Source organism: Bombus huntii, chromosome 14 (assembly GCF_024542735.1).
Source record: "Bombus huntii isolate Logan2020A chromosome 14, iyBomHunt1.1, whole genome shotgun sequence".
Taxonomy (NCBI): Eukaryota; Metazoa; Arthropoda; class Insecta; order Hymenoptera; family Apidae; genus Bombus; species Bombus huntii.
Window position 1 is genome coordinate 1804882 of NC_066251.1, and position 23609 is coordinate 1828490.

The following is a 23609-nucleotide window of genomic DNA, read 5'->3' on the forward strand; positions in this document are numbered from 1 at the left end:
GCTAGTGACTTTCTCGTGGCCCATATAGAAATCGTTGCACTCTTCGGAACCTCTCCTTGTTCGCAGAACTCGCGTTGCCCGAGGCCTTTTCGTCGCGAAAGTGTTCCACCTTGCACGTACACCTCTTCTTTTCTTTTTTATCGGGCCCGTCTGTTTTACTTCAAGACTAAGCGCGTGGTCCAATTTGTTCTCCGCAACAGATTCGAGCCAACGAATTAAGGAACACGGAAGTCGAGAGGAGCACGACGTCATCGCGATATTCTAGATAACGACGAGTAATCGAACCCTTTTATTTCTCGTCCAACAGACGAGAACAATGATGTTGGTTTTGCAATTACCCTTTAGATAGAACAGGTAACGTACACGGTACGGTTTTTTTTTAAAAAGAGTTTGAAAAATCCGAAGTAATTAAGTGTTCGTTCAAGCGTGAATTGTTTAACCAGAAAACATCTCTGTTTCTTTAGTTGCATCGGACAGAAGAAATAAAAAAAAAAAGAGAAGTTTTGAAACTTGGAAAGTCGGTCGAGGTTACTTGGATAATTTAGATATACATGACATGTTAATTATCGTAATCAGTGTATGCCAAAGAAGATAATAGATATTAATTATCGTAACGAAATGTCAACAGAGAAGATTATTGAGAACTTCTTGCACACCATCTTTAATCTTCCATATATCTTATTTATAAACTTTTCTTTTTGCGATAATTCATTATTACCGTGTACATACGTACTTTACCACCATAAATACATCATTTATCAAGAATACTAGAGTACCTGCTGGTATTTCTAATAATACAAATGGAATACTTTTAGTTGTACTTAATTTCTAGTTATTCTGTACTGCATCGTATCTTTTAATCTCGAATATGCTGAAAAGTTATATTAGTAAGCTTTACTGTATATTATCACGACTGGTGTCGCATTTTTAAATAACGTAACCATGATAGGGTTTCCTGTTGCTTCATTAATGTAGCTGTATGTGTTGATATTAAATATGTCAGTAAATGGATGTGTGTGGATGAACACCAATTGGAGACAGTTAAACTACTTGAATGTACAAGTAGAAACGGTTCTCAATAGAATAAATTTAGAAAGTATATCATAAATACCGCATAATGCAACGGAAGTACAGTTAAACTGGCTTTTCCAATACGGGTACCGCGTATGAAACTTTCGGTATAAATAGAAAATGAAGAATTTGTAGTACATCGATATTCCAACTTTTATGGAAGCAAGCAAAAATAAAAAGATATTAGAATTTTCGAAATAAAAGAAAAATAGTAGGTTTATCACATACATTTTGCCATTATGTTGCTGTGTTTTGTGTACCGTATCGCGGATAAATGGACAAAATCATGTAACCTCGTTTTATACAATACATAATTATGTAGTAAGTTATCCAAGGCGGTTATGTTAAGTGCGTTACCCTACAAAATATTAACCGGATGAAAGAAGTGGAACGCATGGCCCGCAGTTATGAAAATACAATCGATAACGAGTATACAAAAGCTGTTGGAATAGTATCGCTTCTGTTTAAACGCTCAGCTAGGAATCTCCACTCCCGAAATATCCGGACTAAGGTTTCCACGGCGGAAATGTGACCGTTGATCGTGTGTGCCTGCGATTCGTGCGTGTCTAGCATCGCAAATAATTCTCTGTTCGATTCCACCAGTCGATAGCTTGCACCACGAATAGATGCGTGGACTGATTCGTTAGAAATTAATATCGGTATCAACGATGACTTCAATATCGCCGCTAACTCCCGTTATCGCGTCTCGCACTCAAATGTTTCTTAATTTCTTATTTCATCAGGGCAACCTACGATCGAAATCAAAGTATTAAAGTAACACGTTCTTCTCTTTATTGGCAACATTTTATTTAAATTTCTGTTTTAGAAATTAATGTTCATTGCCAAATAAATGAATCGTTTCGATATTTTAAGAGAAAGACAGAGAAAATTTGTTGAACGTACTGGATATAGGAATTATTATAGAAAAGTATAATGCTTATGTAAAGATTTGGTCGACAAATTTTTACCCATTCTTCGAACTTTATTCTAACGTGTATTTGATTTCTGTAGCGCTATTAGTAGAGTACTCATTGTCAGTCGTTGAGTAAGTCGGTTTTCCGCGTGGTGCTAATGCCTGTTGCGCGTTCGGAAATCCACCACAGCTTGGTAATAGAGAAACGCGACGAGTTTTAATTTAACTGGCTAACAGGCTAGGTCAGGTTCGCACGACAAACGCGGTAACTTGCCAGATCGTGATCGAGATCATGAAATCATTAGCATTACTCCGTATTAATTGCTGTCAGCTATCATGTAGATATAGGAGAAACAGCTGTAAAATCTACGTGCGTAATCCGTCTCTATGTTTGTCCTAATTTTTCTTTCGTGCAAAGTTGCAGCTTTCTAAGCTTTACAACTACTTTATGCTGTTATAACTTTATATTCAGTGCTTTTGCGAACAAAACTCGATTCTAAAGCATTGACGCGCTGAAAGATTAGAAGCTTCCGTTTTATTTCGTGTTTCTTTTGATTTACTGATTCTTATTGCTATTGGATCTGGAATTTTTTTACGTTTCTTATCCTTATTTAGCTAAAACAGAAACAGTAGTAGCCTATTGAAATTTTAGCTCGTGAAGTAATCTCAAGTTCTGGTAAATTAACTATAAATAGAGAAAGGATATAATTTTAAGGAGTAATTAAGTTATCAAAAATATGAAATTCTTGTCTCTAATTTTATGTGAACAACTTTTACGTCTTGTTGTGTACAAAATAGTAGTTTGAGAAATACTTCCTCATAGATGCACATCCGAACCGGAAACATTGAATATTCATATGAAATCTCTCGAAAGATTCTCAAGAAAATTAAACATGTTTTCTATAGAATAGCATTTCTCGTTACGATTATGTTTCTGCATTAGTAATGGCTCTTTCATTCATTTCTGCTTATCTAAAACATCATCGATTTCTGTTATTATTCTACGAAGGTAATGAGAAAAATTATAACAAGCAAACTTACACGAAAAGTATGATTTTCTTATTAATCAATCAAATTTCGTATAATTATACGTCGTATGAAGTTGAAATAGAAATAAGGAATCTAACTCAATTATAATACGTTGGAATACGTAGTAACGTTCAACACGAATTTAGTTAGTATACTTTCGGATCTTCGATACTCTGATACTTCTTAGTCGTAGTGTATCTGGCATTTTTCCATCATTTGACTTTCGACCGAAGTCAATTTCGAAGAAAAGCCGCTTGATGGAATGGAGTGGAATGCGTGGGATATAAATTTTCTACACCAGTTCTTTGAAGAATGCGTTGTGGATGATAGAGGATGCGTTCCTTCGAGAGAATGACGCGTGTCGTCCGTATAATTTTATATTTGTCACGAAACAGGTGCGGATATTTCATCTGAATCGTAGAATGGCGGAAAATAGTAGAACGGTGTGAAAAGAATGCGAAAAAGAAGCGAAAGTGAATAATTTTTACCAGCGAAAGATGTATCGTCCAGATAGTTTTTATTTTCCCTTGAAATGTTCAAACAACGCCTTTTATTCTACATGCTCCACATAAAACAAAAAAAAAAAAAAAAAAAAAAATGAGTAAAACGGTATTACATTAAGAAAATGATCAATCCGTCGAAAATGATAAAAATTCGACAAATCGTGAAATATTTCATGATTATAAAATGATCGCAATAAGATCTCGTTGGAAAGTGACGTCTGTTACATACACTTAATAAAGAACACAAAGATAAATGTTAGACAAGGTTTTTGAGCCTTGCAGCTATCTCTTCGCTGTTACGCTGACTAGATAAAATAGCTTAGATCGGATGCAGATATATCGAAGAGGTTATCGCAGTTTACAATGAATTTCTCCCACGTGGTCGTTCTTCCCTGTGGCGGAAGCGGATGCGAAGAAGCGGTTTCTTCGGCTTTTCTGTTACGTCGTGCGCTTTCGCGTGTCGAGTTCATCTCGAATTCCTCCTAACCCGTTGGTTAATTGCTACGAAAATAAAGGAGGAGAGAAGAGAAGAGAAGAGAAGATGCGCGACTTCTTTCCTTGTATTTTCCGTTGCTTCTCACATGGCGAACATAACGAACCCGTGTGCTAATTAATTAAACGACCACGCGGCTTTGGTCATCCGACTCTCTCTAATTCGTTGCCCGTTTAGGGATCAATTGCCGGGTTTCGTTTCGAGGAACGAAAGAAGCAAAAAACCGTTGGGTGAATATTATCTGCTCGGACATTAACGCCATCTTATTCTATTTTTAATAAACAAAATAAAATTGTAATTAATGTATCTGTAGCGCGTGAATATCCCGCCAAAGTAAAACAGGCTGACACTCGACAGCCATACTCTTCCTGCGTGTCTGACATTCTCTTTCTAGGAAGAAATTTCTCGGCTATCCGTACACCTTTTACGCGCGCATACTATCACTAACAATTGAGAAGTGGACAGAACGGCATCTTCGCGTTATAATGTACGGTACTTTGGACGTCCAAGTTACCGATATTACGTACATGTTTCACATTACTTTTATCCTGAATTTAAAAAACGAAAATATTCTCTCGACCATTTTACATAGCCTATTAGTTTTTTTTAAGCAACTGTTCTAGTTTTGTAGGAGCGGTTTCTCTGTAATTAATTAGAAAACTATTTCTGCAATTACATGTTAGATTACATGTTAGAATCTTAATTTTGAAGATAAATATCCCCATTTCGATAAGGCTAGTTTTATCAAAATTGAATCACGCATGGACAATACACTAAATAACGCTAGAATTTCAAAAAAATTGTAAGAAGGTCGAGGAAGGTATTTTCCTCAGACGTAACAAATATTCTAATTATAAAACGGCACAATTAAATTGAAAATCTTTCGGGACAGACAAAAGACATAAAACTACAGCTACAGAATTTCTAAAATCTTTGCTTTGTCCTCTTTGTTTTACTTTGATTCATCTATTTAATTACCCATATAAGATATCAGAGTTTCTGAAAAATACTTGGGTGCTTGAGAAACTCATAATAAACCTGAATAATTAACCCGTAAGCGACTATCAACATCCTTTTTACATGTCTTATTGTGCGTCAGGCAATTATTCATAATTAATTAGAAAGTTTATATAATATTTGAAAAATACGTGCAACAAGTGGCTGCTAAGACTGATATCAAAGTGAAACTTCGGTACGAAGTGGTTTAACTTTGACAATAAGTACGTAGCATAGTTCTAATTAGCAACGCTAATAACGTCTGACAAGATGGAAAACCGCACATGCTTTGCCATACATTCGCCAGCGATTAAAAAGTGAAAAGGAATCTCGTATCTGTCGCGGCAGAAAATTTGTTAAAATTATCGTGAATATCAATGGCAAGCCACGTGGAACATCTTTCATAAAATAGACGCGAATATTTCGTTCGTGTATTTAATACGCTTTCGCTTTTCACATTGAATCTGATATCTTCTTGTTTAGAACTGTTTATCTTTTTAGAGCTAATTCTCCACGCATTCTGTTTCTTTTAATAAGTACAACCGATTAACGAGTGTAATTCTTTATTCTTGGAAAATACGTATTCGTAATTAAATTCTGGAGTCATTGAAGAAGTTTCAAGATCCTGAAATTAGAATAATGCCACATAAATAATAGTTGGGTTGATGTAATGTTTTGCTATATATTACTGTCATCTTTTTACTTGTACCATGCATGGTGTATAAAAATTTGCTTACAGATATAATATGAATATTTTCCAAACAATTGCATAATTGTATTCCATTTTTAGAGTTACTATAATAATTTCATCTTGTTTCGCTGTTTCAATTCTCCTCCTCATCGTAATTCTCCAACTTTCTTGTTCGAGATGTAACTTACGTAAAACTACGTTTTTTACTTATATGCAAATATGTGTTCCGAGGTAAAATTTGCATGTTAAATAGACGTAGCGATGTAAATATAAAATAGGGAAAGGTGTGAAGCGGAATTCAACCTGTTTAATTAGAGTGTAAACTTAATCGGTTAGTCTAATGATAGGTTGACTAATGTCCTGTTTATAAAATTAGGAAGAAGAAGCAAATTTCTATAATAAGAACCTTTTTTCTAATCCTTTTTCTCAGATAATAACACGCAATTAATTATGTTCTCTAATTAGCGTACACGTTGTCTGTCTGTACACTGTGGAATATGTTGTTGTATCAAATTTTTTGTAAAATCTTTAATTATGTTTGTATATATCATCCATCAAATTTTCAAACTCACGATCGCTAAATGTTTTTTAATTGTATCCATTTATTTCATAAAATTAGCGTCTTCTTGTTACATGTATATATAATTTCAAATTAATTTTCGCCTCATCTTCAATTTTACTGACTTAAATTATACAGTGGTTTCACCTGTGTTGGCTTACCGTGTATGAAATATGCTCTTATCATAGATCCTTATCGATTACGTGTTTTTAATTAGTTCGTTGAACAGTTCAGATTGAAAAATGTCTTCGCTAATTTCTACTGCGTATAATGACACGAAGATTTTTCATTGATTATTCAACGATGAATGAAATAGTATTTTTATATAAACTCATCATTTATAGTATGAAACGTGCTTTTGTATGATCGATCAAGGTAAAAAATAGATTTAATTAAACAGGAAAAGGAAGGCAAAGGTTACAGGTAGACAAAGATTACACAGAAGGAAAATTACGTTGTATACTTAGTGGAATTAAAGAATCGTTTATCGAAAACCACTTTCACCCAATGAAACTACTACCGCGATCATTTGTATGTACATAGCAAGTTGATCGTTTAAATATGGCGCTAATGATTGTGTGCGTCACGTTGATAAATAGAAAGGACGTTATGCTGTAATGTGACAGTAACAGCCTGTCTTCTAGAAACTATCTCATCTGAATCAAATGAGAGAGAGAGAGAGAGAGAGAAACCTCAACCTTCGTTGAACCTAATAAAACCGTGCGACTTGGTTACAGACCAAGTCGTCCGTATCTTACAAATTTTATTTATTTGTTTTCTTATCGTTGAACTGTTAATTCCATTACTATACTTCTGTATTTCAAGCATACACATTCTGAAATTGATTTCAAACACCAACATAATCGCGACAGTCGTGCCTTCTTACAGTGCTAATTAAAATTTCAATATAATTTACGACACAAATAATATACACATAAATGTTTTCTATGGTAAAATATGATCAAATTTTTTGTGTGGTCAAGCATCGCCGGCGAGCCAGTGTGTTTTCGATTCGCGTAAAAAGAATCCCCGCGATTTCATAACGCGGCCAGGGCTCTTTTCTCCTGCGATGCTCTCCCGTATCTCCTCCCATGTCGTCTCCTTTCTCCTGTTCGTCAGTAGGCCAGCGGACATTCCCGGCAACAGCTTTCCAACGCGTTCCCGACATGGCTTCCAATTTCTCGATGCAGCTGCCATCTCCGCGAGATCTATCGATCGGACTTGAACGCCACGGCCTTTTCTATGCGTACACGGGAGGAACGGCCCCGCGACCTCGCTTTCGCGAGACCCGCGAAATTTCCGTCGCGACTTCTGTACGCTGCTTATGTACGCGGTGTTCCGGAAGAAGCGCTTCGAATTTTCTACTTTTCAACGATCGGAACGAATATCGAGAAATTTCAGTTTTATTAATCACTGAAGCGAGCCTTTGGAGTCTTTGACTCGGTTCTCTCATTCCATCGTATAATAAATTTCTAAGTTGGTAGATCAAATTGAAAATTATGAGATCGAAGATTAAAAATTATATGGAATAATTAAACATTGTTAAAGATTGTGTCCGCGATTGACGATAGTTGCGTGAGTAACGTTCATTTCGATGTAAAGAACATGCTTATCACGGTTTCGATTATTTATTTACCCTGTGTGTGGCATTCGATCGACGATCTTTCACTAAACAATTTAGTTCCGAGTAATTATATCGCCATCAGCGTGGCTATCTTTTTTCTTATTATTCACTGCCAGTGCTATATTTAAATTCATAATTAATTTCCCTCGCAACTTTCCTGCTCGTTTTTCTTCGGCCATTTACATACACGTTACAAATAATCTTTCACGTTACGCTCGCCACGACGTGTGGTTATTATGTCATTTGCAGCTGATTTTTCTATTAATGCATAGCAATTAACGTGGCGGTAATTTCACCAGGGACTGCCCATTTGTCGACGACTTAATACTTAGCTGGCGGACGTCACGTGTGACTACTTTCGTCCACGCTGGTTATAAACGACTGTGTGCATGAATCAGAACGCTTTTACTCGAATCGTCGCAAATCCGACTGCCGTTCACCGTTTATTTATGCAATTTTAAAGACCTTACTTAATTAAAAGCAAAAGTTGCATATTTGTCTTCCTTTTTCTCATTTCTTCCATAAAGCTTCGTTAACACTGTAACGAGACACAGATACTTCGATTACATATATTGGCCAGTGTGCGGACTCCCATAATGTTCGCAGTACCCATGAAATTTCAAAATGTTCTCTACGAAACAAACAACAAGATTTTATAAATATGTAAAATACTTTTACGAGAAACTGTAGCTATAACGAGAAAGTAATTATTTCCAAAAAATGATCATCCCTTTGTTGTGCGTAGAATACATTTGAAATCTTAGGAAGAAAAAGGCATCTCTAAATTAGTAGAAAATAGAAACGTAAAATAAAGAATAGAGAGAATAAAAGAAAAATCGTCAAGTTCTTTTTGTTTAGGTAATTATAGGTTTGTAGGTCTTTTTGAAACGATACGCCATGCTAGATAATTAAATAACGGAGAATGAGATATTCTGCTATCCTCTTCAGATTCATTACCTGTAACACTTCATGCGCGCAGAAGCATTTGAAACTCAACCCACTATATTATTGCACAATTATCCTGAGCGGCACTATTAAAAACAGTCGATAAATCGTGAAAGAAACATCTCATACAGATTTTCGACGGGTCATTCTTTATATAATATATGAAACGTGGAAACTTTTTGTTATATCTCGTTAGAATCAGGTTTCCACTGCTGTAGTAGTGAACTTTGTATAGTTAAACGATGACATAATAAATAGCTGAATGTGCATATTATTTTGTTTCCAATTCGTCACGCTGGCCGCGAAATAAAACTTGCGGAATTGATTATGAATGGTTGGGAAAGAGGAAAATTATTTATAGTCGGTGAGAGAAAGTTGCGGGTTCTGACAAACAGATGCTTGTGTATGTATGTAAAATTTTCTTCCGTATTGAGAACCACTTCGTTACAAACGGAACATGGATATTAATCATGCGAAATACTGTTTAAAAGTAATTATGAAGAATATAAAAGCAGCAACTGCTAGAAACGATTAGCAAGTAAAAAGTATCATTGTGCACTTTTACAGCATTGTTCAGTGTTTGTTAACAAACTCATACTCGATATGAGAAAAATGATGATTTTACAGAAGGACAAAGATATTTTCTTTTTAATTCTTGTTCGTCTATTTTGTACACTTATTTCGCAATGAATTTCTACGTTTTAACATTATTTAAATAACGAAAGAATTATTTAATAGTAAATCTACGTAGCCGTGAAAACAAAATTGTTCGGCGTGTTAGTTTACCATAAATTTGCATAGTTTGAATCCGTAAGAGAAGAGCGAAGCAATTGCAAGCGAATTTTCTCCAGTCGCGTCCTCCGAATTCCTTAAATTGAAATTAACGAAAGAGAAAGATTCGAACGCCGCAGAACATTGTAATTCGTTTTCTTTCGTATCCCTGCTAACGAGAATACTAATCCGATCATTATGCAATGGTCACACGTACCGCTACCCTTAACTTAACTCTACTTCGTTTACAAAAACAACTTCTACATATTTAAGTGGAATTCTTGGCTATGCAGTGCTATTCTTTACTTTAATTTATTCCTGAATTTCTGTGATCCACTTTGCATGTATAATATGCTTAAGAGACCGTTATTGGCGTCCATTTTACATGCTACAAAATGAGAACGAAATATCACGCGAGATTTGATGAAAAGATAGAAGAAATACACTTTGATAGAAATTACGGCGGATCTGAATCGCTGAATAAGTGATATTGACCCACATTCGCACGGAAAGGACCAGAAGCAAGATTCCTTGCGTTTAAAGGGGTTAAGACTTGTGTGTCTTGCTGTTATCTTGGCCGAATGAACTGATTAAAAAAGACCACGTCGCAGTTGAGCAGTTTTTCGAAAAAAAGAAAGCCTATAACCTATGGCGTATTCTTTGATCAAATAGTCGAATTATTAAAAAATATGCATTTGTTTCGTAAATATAAAAAGAACAAGGTTCTTTAAATGCTATTACAGTCATCGATTTAAACTTACCTAATACTAAACATATATTAGGTTCCGTTTTATAAGATGATAATGGATGAACAAAAATTTCTGTTTTATATTATTTTATTGAATTAGGTGTCCATTTCGTTATATTTCTATTATTATGTTCGTGCATAATTCAAAAAACTAATATAAAACGAAAAAACATTGCGCGTCCATTCTAAGAAACTTCTCGGACAATCTGATAGAATTAAAACTTGCAACGCAATTTGCTCGGTTCATTTCGTCTTATGGATCCTTTTCCCAAAAAAAATCTTCCATTTATCCTTCGCTTCGTTTCTTCATTTCATGATCTTTCACGAGTCTATACAGTACACACACGAGCTAGATACCAAAATTATTCAAACTTACACTACTTACAATTAGAAAAATATCCCTTTATAAACATATAATATAAACGACAAACGGGAGCTAAGTATCCTCAATACACATCTATAATCTTCAATGAAAGAAGAAAAATTTAGTGATGAGTAACAACGAGCAGAAAATGCAGTAATACATTCCATGCTTCCATCAGCGTACCTAAAGCGATTCAACGGTACATGTACGTAAGTGTACTCGGTTACAAACATCTGGTTGAAAGCCTCGTTTGAAATTCCCACTTTTCGCGAGATTATCATTCGCAGAGATCCAAACGCGTTACTCGCGCTCCCCCATTAGATTGTTCTCTCTTCAGGCTGGAAGACGGTGCGTGTAAAAGGGAATAAACTGTTTGAACCGGCACCGCGAGAGACCCGCGAGGGTATCGTCTGGTAGGGGAGCCGACTGGTCGAACGAGAGGGGGACAGGAACTTGCACCTGACTCGTACAAAGTTTTCTGCACTCAGTCAGTTCGCGGTTGGTCTCGATTCCGATCAGGGGCATCGGTTCCACACATTCACGATTCCGTCGTTAGTCTGCCGGCTGGGAATACTTGGTCTCTATTCACTTTCGTTTCGTCCCATTAAGATTTCGTTCGGTCACGCGCGCAACCAGCACGCATCGTTTGACTTTCCAGTGGTTCCGTTTTGGTGCGGGGCAATCGTCGTAAGAATGGGACGATCGGTCGACTTGATCGAACACGTCGACGCGACAGGCTATCGAAGTGTCTTTTGAGCTTCGATCGCTTCGGAAATTTCTGATCGTTCGATGCCTGTCTCGTATCAGTGTACCAAAGGGAAGCTCCATTGGCGGTGAATCGAGTTGTTTCGCGGAACAAGTGTGTAAAAGTCATTCCCATTGTCCAGTAGGTATGTAAGAAACTTGTCGATAGATAGAACGTTGGGGACAACGAGCACGCTAAGTACCTATTAGCCATCGTCAATTCCTTCGATTGCGCCAACAGCGAAACGAAGGAACGCAGACAGAGAAGTAGAGAAGAGAAACAGGTAGCGGGGAGAGTCGACGATTTCTCAATTAACTTATGGCAGAGAGAAAGAGAGAGAGAGAGAGAGAGAGAGAGAGAGAGGAGAAGAAGGAAAGAGAGTCTATGGCCTGTATGGTACCTTTTAAGTTCGATAACGGTAAATACAGATCCGAGCTGGAAGTAGCGGACTCGCATTTGCGCGCGCGATCGCACACCGCTACTCTCCTCATGATCTTCGCTTGAATTATCCTGCCGAAAGCATTTGCTCGCCCCGATCGTTCGATCATAAAGCCCCGTTCATTTGCTTAACGTCCTCTCACAACGCGACAAATCGAATGGCGTTTTAGTTTAACGATAGAAAGTCGCTGTTGTAACGGGATATTTTTCGGGCTGACTGATTACGTTCAGAGACGATGTTGCGTGGAAGATCTCATCGGTCATGCTTGAAATATGCCAGTCTGCGAATCCTGATAATAGGAGATTTCACGAGGAAAATCGTCGGAAGGAAACTGGCGACAAATGTGCCGATCAGAGCCACGCGAACTTTTGCGTCGTTCGAGATGTTATGAAACTTTTATACGGCTTTCAATGAGGCAGTATAAAGGCTTGCAATGATATTAGGCGTTCTTATCTAACGAATAAAACGAGGCTTATGAGTTCTACCGATCGATCATCTTACATTTTTACATTCAATAATCACGACAATTTGTTCTTCCTTTATAATTTCTTTCATACGATAAGTTGACTCGAGGAAATTTACTCTTCTGGTTTAGTTGTGCCTTGTAATATAAGAATTGAACTATGGTAAAGTTTAACTATGTAACTGGTTGAATATTTTTCATCTCTGTTCATCTATTCGAGGGAAGGTTTTTCAAAGAAAGGTTGACCGATTTAAGTTGGATTTATTCCGTGTTTTCGTATATATGATAGTTATGTTTTTTTCTTATTTCACACAATTTTATCAAATCTTAGAAACGTTAGTCGTTGCTATTCCTTCGTAAATTACGTAGACACCTATGCCATGTTTTTAATTTATTCAGCATTCACCGATATTGTATCGCTTTCATTTGATTTCCACTTAATTTCTCTTTAACTAACAATGAGTTTGCCAAGTGGAATTAATTTGATGCGAGGGAAATTTTTTTGTTATTCCTTAATTACTAATACATTCAGATCAATTAAGAAAAGTTTTCAAAGATAAGCAGTCGACAATGTCTGTTCAAATTCTCCACGATATTAAACAATAGCTAATTTAAAGCACCGACATTTAATTAATAGCGAATAACGCTTTATTTACCATTATATTCCTTTATCTTCTTAAATATTACAGCCCTAATTTGTAAGAAGAAAGTTAGACGTATCCAGTTAAATGAAGCAATAAATTACTCTGATTTTATAGGGCAATAGAAAATCTCGCATAAAAATATCCAATATTTACGAATATATTCCTTTTTCTAAATATTTTGCTCATCGAAGAATTTAGGTACCTGAAAAAATGGTAAATATGCGAGTGCAAGGTTATAAGGATAAGGGAGAAGGTGATAAAATTTCATGTTCCAATTCATCTTATTCGTTTCTTTGATTTTGACTCCATTAAAAGTGGCTATTTCTATTTGTCTTGGCTTCTTCCTGTCACTTAACTCGCCAAACTCGCTTGTTCTTTTTCTTTACCGCTCCTGTACGCGCCGAGTGACGAACAATCGTAGAATGGGTGTAGTTTTATTTGAAATATCATCTCTTTTATCGTTGTACACGAATTGCTCTCGATAATGTCGTTTAATTTTACCTATTCTCGGGTAGAAGATCATCTTGAATTATATAATCGTCGTCAAATTATTCCAACGTTTGCATAAGTTTCTCGAAATGGCAAGCTTCAGCCTCAATCTCGATGCATCTTCCAGTTCTAAGCTAATAAACAAGTTCCGCCACTACACCGATGATTTATGACGTGAAATAACGAATTTCCAGCGACTTTGTTATGTAATAGCACTTCGTAGTCTTAAATTAGCCATAGATGACCACATAACAGTTTAAATTCTACTATAATTTTAGAATATCCAATCCTGTTTTATATCATATTCCCCGTGAAAGTATAATTTATCGAGGCCAGTACAAATGCAACGTTGGACAAAATTTAGGAACTTCTCGAACTCTAAAAAAGCATTTCGCGTGTATAAATTTAATACAATGATCTTCGTTCTTCCGCGACTTTTGCGCCAAGTACTGATCATGCCAAGTCATGCGTTACATAAATAATTTGTAAAATACATTCCAATATTCAGATGAAACGTGTCTTGTCATTTTTCAGAATGATCATCTCGGTTTTGTTTAGCAGTAAAAATCAAATATATATATATATATATATTCATATAAAAATTATATATCATGTATATTATTGAAAAATTGTGATTAGAAATGTGTAGAATCGAGAAAATGTCGAATATTTTACATCGAGCGAGAGAAACGACCGTCTTCAATGAAAATGATGAAACACCGGTCGACTATATGATAAAACGATCGAATCTTCGCGGAGTTCTGTCGCGAAGATGCAAGAAGAAGCGGCACATAGACAGTCTTCCCCTCTGTGTCCCTTTCTATCCATTTTGTTTCCCTTTCTCCACACTCCTGATACACTCCCCTCTGCCTCTTTCTCTCTCTTCCCCTCTCTCTTTGGCGACCATAAAACGCGCGTCCACTTTTACGCGGCTTTTACGGTACTTAGTCGCGGCTCGTTCTCCACGCAAGAGGAAGCTTCTCCGAGGTCCATTCCTGAACGTGTTCGAGTGCAGGAAACGTACGCCACGGTATCCAGGAGCGGCGGTGCTTGCCAATGACGGCTGCTGATTCGAGGAAAATGCCGGTGTTGATCGGCGCGGAAGAGGAAGACGGGATACGGAGCACCGGTTGCTGAAGCGAGTCCACGGAAAAGTCGCTTGGATTTTTGTATCGAGGTCGCGCGCACCCTGTCAGCGAAAGAATCATCGCCGCGATTATTTGGATTATTCGGACAGCAAGTGTCCATTCTAACTGGAATACTAATCGCCCCGCGAGTGTACGAGAAAATTGCGATCGCAGATTCAGTGACACTTTGAAAGCACTTGGTTCGATGGAAAGTCAACCAGTTGCAATTGAAGATTCGATAACATTTTGACGAACGGTGTCAATGACCTGGAATTGAAGATTCGGCCACACTTTGAAGATACTTCCGCCAATTACACACGTGTAAATCGTTAAAAAACCTGTTTTGTTGTGTATATTTTCATACATTCGAAAAGAACATCGGCGAATTTCTTTCGTTAAACTATCGTTGTTTAGTCTGACGAGAGGATAAGGTGGAATTGAAAAAACTTTGGAAACATTTGAATCGACAAGAAAGCTGAGATAGTTGGCTTGACCAATGACATACGTATAACCGAATCGACGAGACTAGTTTCATATAGCTGCGAAAAGAAATTGACAAATTTTTTTTTTAATTTCAAGACACAGCTACTTCGTCAAAATGTTAGAGAACGCAACCAGATGGCCAGGTAACGCGGGTTCGCGATTGGTGAAGGCTAGAAGCAGCCCAAATGTATCGAAAGCATCCCTATCGGTTCCTAGGAAGCAAGCAGTGCCCGATCAGAACAGATCGACTTGTACGAGCAAGCCTCCCCGAGTTACAAAAACCACGGCACCTCCTAGAACAACTGCCAAGATCGTCTCTAACGACCATGCCAGTGCTCGGACGGCTTTTTCCGCTGAATCGAAGACACGCGCTTCCTGTCCAAGCAAGTCTCGTCGATCGACACCAGACGGTCGGACAGAGGCAACGAAATGTTCATCAACGATCGTGAAAAACGAGAAGAGGCAAGTGACGAGATCCATTAGCTCCTCGTCATCCTGTACGATCTTGGAGGATCGAACGCTTCTGAAAAAGGGTTTGTCGTATGCTCCAACGAAATTGCCGAAGAAACCGGAAGCTCTGAGGAAGAAGGCCGCTCTCGATCGTTCGGTTAGTTTAGGCTGCGTTTCAGTGGATATTCGCGGCGGCTCCGAGGAATCTTTCAGAATGAGCAGTTCCTTTAGTTCCGAATCGAATAGACAGATGATGGAGAAAGCGAGGAAGCAGGAAATTCCACGAAGAAAATCAATCAACAGGTCTACCAGTTTGTGGAACGTGCAGGCTATTTCAAAGAACGATGTTCCGACCAGAAGAATGTTCGGAGTTTCGTCGAGGCCCAGCAAAATCCCTCTTCTGGCGCATCGGAACACGCGCGTGGGTCGATCTCTGGCCGATCTATCTCAGGTAGATCGAGCCGTGGAGCCGACAATGCAGCCGGTGCATTTCGACGACGTCGACCTCGATCGCTCGATGGACGAACGTATCTACGAAAATTGTCGCGAAGCGTTCAACTGCACGCCGACGCAGAAGCCAGCTCGAACGTACACCAGCAATTTGGAAGAACGCGTGGCGCGACTGATGGCAGAGCTGGACGACGATGTGGATGACGATGAACAGGCCCGAGCGACGATGGTCGCGTCTACCGACTGCGTGGACGCTGCTCCTCCTCGTAGAACCAATTCCGTCTACGAGGTACGGGAGATCGATGTTAAACGAAGCAACGAGTCGAGTGTTAAGCTTATTCAATCTGAGCAATATACCGCCACGGTGATAAGGATCGAAGGGAGTTCAGAGAGGAGGGATGATTCGATGAAAAAGGTAGAAAGTAACGAGAAGAATAACTTGCAGGAGACTAGGAACACGATGAACGCGGTTAAAGGGCTGAGAAGTCGGGAACACGAGAAGATCGATCGACAGGATGTCATCGAGGAGTCGAAGAAGAAGAAGGAGACGTCGAATATTCAGGAGTTGAGGAAGAACTGGGAGAAGCAAACGGTCAATGGATTGATCATCAAAGATGAGAAGAAGATGGATTTTGCGTCTGCTCTAGTTTGCGATACAGAACCACCGAAGACCGCTTGTCAGAGGAACAACGAGGCGAGACAGGAAGCGAAGAGCAAGCAATCGGTGGGCAAAAGAGCCAAGGAGATCGAGCATCTGGTGAATTTTTTCAACTGTAAGAACGCAGAAGCCACGAAAGAGGTGAAAGATCCGTGGATCAAGACTCGAGCCACGCCAGACACGACGACGATCGAACCGATGACCACGTTGAAGAAGAACGTCGATGTTAAGAGCATACACGACTATAATGGGTACACGTCTGATGGCAATTGTTCGGAAGACAGTGGTCACATGAGCAACGAGAACGAGGTTGAGTGGAAAGGTGAAACTCGAGATTTTGGGAAAGAGCAGTTTTTCGAGCAAAACGAGGTTCGCGGAATCGGTGTGTACGATGGTACGTCGATCGTGAGCAGGTTGGAGCCGGAAAACAAGCCGACGATGGTCGTTCGAAGCAGCGTATCGACTTCGAGCGGTGCCAGCAGCATCGACAGCTGTAAGGGGGAGAATACGAAAGTCACGGTGCACTCTGGTAAAGACCAGTGGAAAGCTTGCAGATCCTACAACGATGGACGACAGGTCCGTCGCTTAATTATTGGCCTTCTAAACCCATTAGATACCTAGTGAGAACGATCGCTAATTTGATCGAGCATCGATAATAATTCAGCTAGTGAGAAGTCTCCACATTCGTCGATGAATTTGAAATCTTTCCTTAGTTTCAGCTTCGGATAGTTAGCTGCAAATTTATTGTCCGCTAGTAATATTCAGATTTCATTTATTTCTTATTTCCTATCGGTTTAGAAAATTTATCTCTTTCTGCGGTATTTTTACATTTCTACAAAACTCTGGATTTTTATTTTTAGCATACGATATCGCATATGTTATTTTTTTTTTTTTTTTTTAATTATTCGGTATGTTATATCGCGAGAAATAAAAATGTTGTCAGTCGTTTAAATTATGAAAGTTCATGTTCTACGGGTAATAACATTAAAAATGTTTTTACGAAATATCGATCATTACTAATGCATTAAATATTAATTAATAACGTTCCGCAATATATATGTGACAGCTAGGAGGTCAATTCATTAATCAAATACCGCGGAAAAACTCGAGCAATCCATCATTTCTTCTAATCTCATGATACAATTAAATCGTATTTTTGTCGCTACCAATCGATCAACTTTCCTGATAGAAAGTGCACTTGCAACTTTCAAGCCGAACTGCTCTCATACAAGGAGAACGGCTTGAAAATGATTTATGTTAAGCGCTGTGAGAATGTTTACAAACAGTCAGCAAGATAATATTTGAGATAATAAACGTTGATTGTAAGAGTCTAAATGGGTACAATTACGCTTGCTTCAAGCACTGACTACAGCCGCTACAGTAGAATCAGACCAGAGAAGTTTGTCGTCTTCTTAACGCTGAAAAATGTTCCAGCAAACTCTTAGAGACAAATTCCTATTTGCTTTCTTTTTTTATTTTTACTTCTTACGATTACATTTCGTTACTGTAATTTATAAAACCTTTTGAGATGTAGCAGTTAAAGAAGCAATGAAATATTCGTGCTTGGAAAATTAAAGGAATGATATAGTAAATTATATTAGCTTTTATTTTGTTCTCTTTCGTTAATTCTGAATATTACAACAATCGAAAAACTGTACGAAAAAATAATCGAATAAATAAAGTAATTGAACGATTACTAAGAAAGCAGAGACTAGGCTTAGAGCAATAGATTTTTCCATATATCAACATGGCATTTTATTGTTTAATTACGTCTGAGAGAGAGTACATTTTACCATAATGTACTTCACGCGGTATGTAATCGTGAAAATCGTGTCAGGGATATCCTCGTTCCTTTTTCTATTCTATTCTTTTTCTCGTGAGTTCTAGTACATAAGTACATACCAACTGCATCAGCGCAATTTTAATGAATTCCAATGAAATGTGGTACTTGACTCGTGCATTCTGCAAATTTCTACCTCAGATCAAATTGTTCATTTATTATCGCGAACCTTAATATTTGCATAAATCAAATATTCATGTTTGTCATTTGCATAGCTTGACTTTTTACTGTTCAAAATTTACTTAATTTGCAAAAATAAATAAAAAAAAAAAAAAAAGAAGGAAAGGAGAAGATAGAAATGTGGAAAGAAATGATTTTTTAAAAATATATCGGTAGAATTATGTTAATTGCTAAGGGATTCTAATTAGAAATTACACTGCGGTGAAAAATATTGAATACGTGTTAATCTCTCGGTTTCTTTTTGATAGATATTTTTCAGATCAGGTACTCTGGAGCGACTGGAGGCTCAGAGAGACGAGAAGCTAACTGGACACATTATTCTTCTTCAAGCAAGATGCAGGGGTTATCTGGCACGTCGTAAACTCAACACTTTGAAAGTATGCCATGACATCTTGAGTTTGTAAAAGTGCACCTTCACTTGTCAGACCGTACAGTAGTTTTCACTCGTCCCAAGAAATTTCAAAGTGGCTTCTTTATGTATTTCCGTAATGCCTTAACGAATCACCTTTTTCCCCCTTGTTTAACCGATCGGTTTCTTTCAATGTGAAGAGTTTTGTTTACTTCAGTTAGACAGCATCCGTCAGTCTCGATAGGGTTTTATTTATATTAGACACGTTTTACTTGCTTTATAAAACGAAACGAAAAGGAAACTGTAAAAAGATGTATGGAACTTTCATGGGATAATGATCGCAAGTTCCACATTCTCAGCGATAATTCCGACGCGTATTTAATAGAACGTCCGCATTATTTAATCTACACACAATATCGCACTTATTGTTCTTTCGTTTATTAATTAGGAATTCCAAATTAACTCGCCTTATCAAAGTTCCCCATCAAATTTCACCATGAAAATACAACGTTAAACATTCAAATTAGATTGCTTTATTAATGCGTACGATTAAGGAAAATTAAACCCGAAAGATGGCGATTGATTTAATTAATTGGTGAAATTAATCATCAATTCTTCATAATTACAAATATTAACACTTTACCGACCGATAGTCGATTAATCGGTTTTTTGTCGCCGACGCTTACCGACCGATAGCCTATTAATCAGGTTTTTGTCGCCGACGCTTACCGATCGATAGCCTATTAATCGGCTTTTTGTCGCCGATAATCTTTCTCATTATTTGAGCAGTAATTTGTCATTTAGTACTAAGGTACCACCTTGCTTGGTTGCGTTGCTCTGTAAGCTCGCACAGTTTTATACCAATTTGAAAAACTTACCGTTCGCGACGAACCAAAAGAATGGTATTGAAGAGTCTAAACCGAAACAGAGTGGTTGTATCGCTAGCGGTCGGTAAAGTGTTAATCGTTGATACGATGGCAGATTTAATAAAAATTTACTCGCGGTTAATAACGAAGTAATTGCGTTAAATATTACCCAACATTGCGAAAACTAGTATACCATGTAAGAATTAAAAAAAAAATCGTTACGATGTTTACGTATTACATCCTTTCAGCTGCAAGATCTTGCGGTTAGATGCATACAGAGGAACGTTAGGAAGTGGATGTCCGTAAGAGAATGGCCCTGGTGGAGGTTATACGTGAAAGTTGCACCTTTATTGAACGTTCATAGAACAGAGGATCAATTGAAGGCGAAGACGGTGAGGATATACCTTCTATTTTTACGTGTTGATCATTTTCCATCGTTACATGTGCAAGAGAGACGTTGAACGGTCCACAATACTCTATAGTTTTCATAATACGAAATGAAAGTACATTTTTTTTTAAAAGAAGGTTACAAATTGTTTCAGTTTTTAAGATCACTGTTTATAAAAAGACGATCTCGTTGATATTGGACCGATGAAATTAACGAGTATGTAATTGTGTCTCTTTGAACAGGAGGAGCTCGAGACTCTGAGAGCAAAGGTCGAAAGATTGGAGCAGGAGCGGAATCATTTGAAACACGATAATGATAGATTGGAGGCTAAGGTATGACCAAAGATTGTATACTTTTTATTTCGTTTTGCCATCTCTTAATTTTCTTTCTACTTTTTTTGCTAGAAACAATTTTTTTACGAACTTCTAATTCACGAAAGAATCTTGTTTGATTAAAATTCTTAATATGGTATTCAACGTTTAACTTTCAACATCAGAGGAAGATTAGGAATTTGAACGCTAACGACAAAGGCCTGTAACTCGTATCTCTCGTATCTACCTGTATTTTATACGAGAAAATCTTTTTTTAATGAGACACGAAAATGATGTATCGTTTACTACAACTGACAAAGCGGAGTAGAATGGAAGATCTGCTCAAACGATTATCCTTTCTGTAACTTAAGAAGGTTCACTTAGATCATTTACCTACTTGATCGTACTAATGCAACTTCATCAAGTGTACCGTAGCAAATCGACACTCGACTAGAATTCGCATATTCAGAAGTACGAGGAAAGTTTATTAAGTAGCGTCGTTTGTCCGAGCACTTGTATCGTGCAATTGGGTTAACTGCGTGAGACGAAGCGTGCCGCTCTCGGCGCTCGTTTATCGCGTTATGAATCTGATCAGCGGAGCATCGCGCGAAGTACCGACCTCCGCCGCGCGTTGCTTTGCGCTCAAATAAAAGTTCCAGTGACCGACATTTCCTGCCTACTGGCCTGGTGTCGTATGAAAATTCCCCTCACGACCTTGGCATTGCTGTGTACTCCACGCCACCAGTCACCTGCGATGGTCGTTGCCGGTATTGTTCCGAGATTTCTAACCGGTTTCGTTTCGCTCGTTCGACCTTTCGATCCGCCGTCACTGGACTATTTCAACCGATCTATCGAACGATTTTCTACTTCCTGTCCGCCTCTGAGCTCGCCTCTTTTTGCTCTGTTTCCCTTGCCTCTCGTAGCGGTCCTCCGTCGACTTTTCTCGCGAAGACCTGCCGACAGATTTGGCTGCGATCCAAAATCATGGCCCGTGCTACCTACCGCGCTGCTCCTCGTCCGCTTTTCCATCTCGCTCGCACCCCGTCTCCCTTAGAATAACTCGGAGGTGACCGTCTCCACCAACAGACCACCGCCACCGGCCCGTGTATCGGCTGACCCAGGAAGAGTAGGCAGTTGCACCGCGACTCCTTCTCGATACGGGTGTCGACGTTGTTCGACTCGTTACGCAATTAAATGCTCGTGCCAGCCGATCCGATCAAATCGAAGCAGAAGACCCCGATCCACTAACGAACCTTACTATAGCAACCATGCAATTCGATCGCTGCTGGGCCGTATCTCGCGCGATTGTCTGTTGCTCTCGCTGCTGAAGATCCCGCGCGACCGGTTATTCCGCTGGGCAAGGCGGTCGATATCGATCAAAGTATCGTAAACAAAATTCTCTGACAGTCCGATCATCGATCTTATGAAACTGCACGAAGAATAGGAAACGTTCTCCGAGATTAAGGACGATGGTCCCATATGGCAAGAAATATCTTCCTTCTTACTATAACGAATTATAGTGTTGCACAAGTGTCTTGGAAAATTATGCTGTCGACACGAGATCAAAATTGAGTTGATTCAGGATAACATCACCAGGATGCCGTCACTGCCGACCGCATACTCTGGCGCGATATCGCCCGTTTCGAACAGCTCGCAGACCTTCGAAGAGCCATTGACCGGTAAAATGATGACCGACAGAGTCAGCGATTCGGATGATACGATTACCGAGAATTCAGCAAGACCTATAGAACCGATGATATTTGCGAAGAGACCACCGTTGCCACCTTTTAGAAGACCAGCCAACAGATTGCACGCGTTAGCCATGACAAGAAGTCCATCGCCATGTAGCCTTTCATCTAGTCTGTCTTGTCGCTCGAGGTCAATGTCTGTGATGTCCTCGAGGCCTCGAACAAGCCTCGATTCACCAACCTTCTCTACTCCACCAAGAAGGATGTTTCCTATAGAAAGCAGGTCTTGTTTGGATTTAGAAGACGTGTCTGTAAAAGAACAGGCTCCTGTAGTATTCGACGCTAGTTTAAATTTCGTGTTAGGCTGCGACAAGCAAAAGATCAGGCAGTCTTTTAGGCCAACAGCTTCTCACATGGAACCTTCGACAGCATCTTCGTATTTGTCATCCAAGATCTCGCAGTTTTTGAAAAGAACCGATCATATAATGGACGAGTGGCGAAGTCTGGGTCACAGAGATGACGCGGACAACGATTTAAATCTGCCGTCAATGAGTCGAGGTTACGAGAGACGCGGCATGGGTAGAAGCCAGAGCGCCACAAACATCATGATACGCGGTTATCAGTATTACAGCAGGTCGAATAGCATCGGGAAAAGTTCCAGGCGTTCCCTTTCCCGCGCCTCGGAAGACAGGACGATCTCCGACGGTGCCGGTCAGGAGGTATATTGCCTGTTTTGTATGGATTTGGAAAGTTCGTTTCGTTTCGTTGCTTTGCTCTGCAGTTCTAGCTTTATTATTCATTGGCGATGTAAATTAATTCCGTCTCCGTCTTTCCGATCAAACTTCACAATTTATTTATGGCTCGCGTTAGGTCCTGTTATTTTCTCGAACTTCGGTCCTCTTTTCCATCTGGTGTTAGATCCTATCGTGAAAAGAAACCACGATGATATAAATCCGCTGATTTACGATTTATCTTATGAAATACTATACATAGCTTGGACCTAACGATTTTCGATTCCATGAATTGGAACAAAATTTGCATGAACAATTCATTTTGGATGCAATTCTTGTTCTGTGATAGTTGGATCATTGTCTGTCACGAGCTATACTCGTGTAATACACATTATACTGTGTACAATTAATTTGATATATATACTATAGTATTTTTTTCGTTCCTGGTTTTTCTAAACCTCGTATGTATCACGTAAATAACGCAGAAAGTAGAATAAGTAAAGAAAAAAAAAAAAAAAAAAAACAATGGAGACTTCAAAATCAGATTAGGCAGATCAATTTTCTAAGTTGTTCTCCTTCACAACTCACGCGTAACGGATCA

General features: G+C 38.6%; 1 protein-coding gene and 1 long non-coding RNA gene across 8 annotated transcripts in view; one reads left to right on the forward strand and one right to left on the reverse strand.

The window, feature by feature from the left end:
- The window catches only part of LOC126872926 (uncharacterized), a 171686-nt gene that overhangs the window by 89238 nt on the left and 58839 nt on the right, over positions 1-23609 (reverse strand). The window lies entirely within an intron of this gene.
- The window catches only part of LOC126872898 (unconventional myosin-XVIIIa-like), a 65919-nt gene that overhangs the window by 36853 nt on the left and 5457 nt on the right, over positions 1-23609 (forward strand). For 5 of the 7 annotated variants that reach the window (XM_050633126.1, XM_050633124.1, XM_050633125.1 and 2 more), the window contains 3 exons: positions 18924-19052; positions 20139-20282; positions 20521-20610. In XM_050633126.1, the coding sequence (XP_050489083.1) occupies positions 18924-19052; positions 20139-20282; positions 20521-20610 (363 nt within the window). Of the gene's footprint in view, positions 1-11222; positions 11598-14502; positions 17232-18923; positions 19053-20138; positions 20283-20520; positions 20611-20682; positions 22997-23609 lie in introns of those variants that run through there. The other 2 variants (XM_050633130.1, XM_050633131.1) reach the window with 2 other exon arrangements.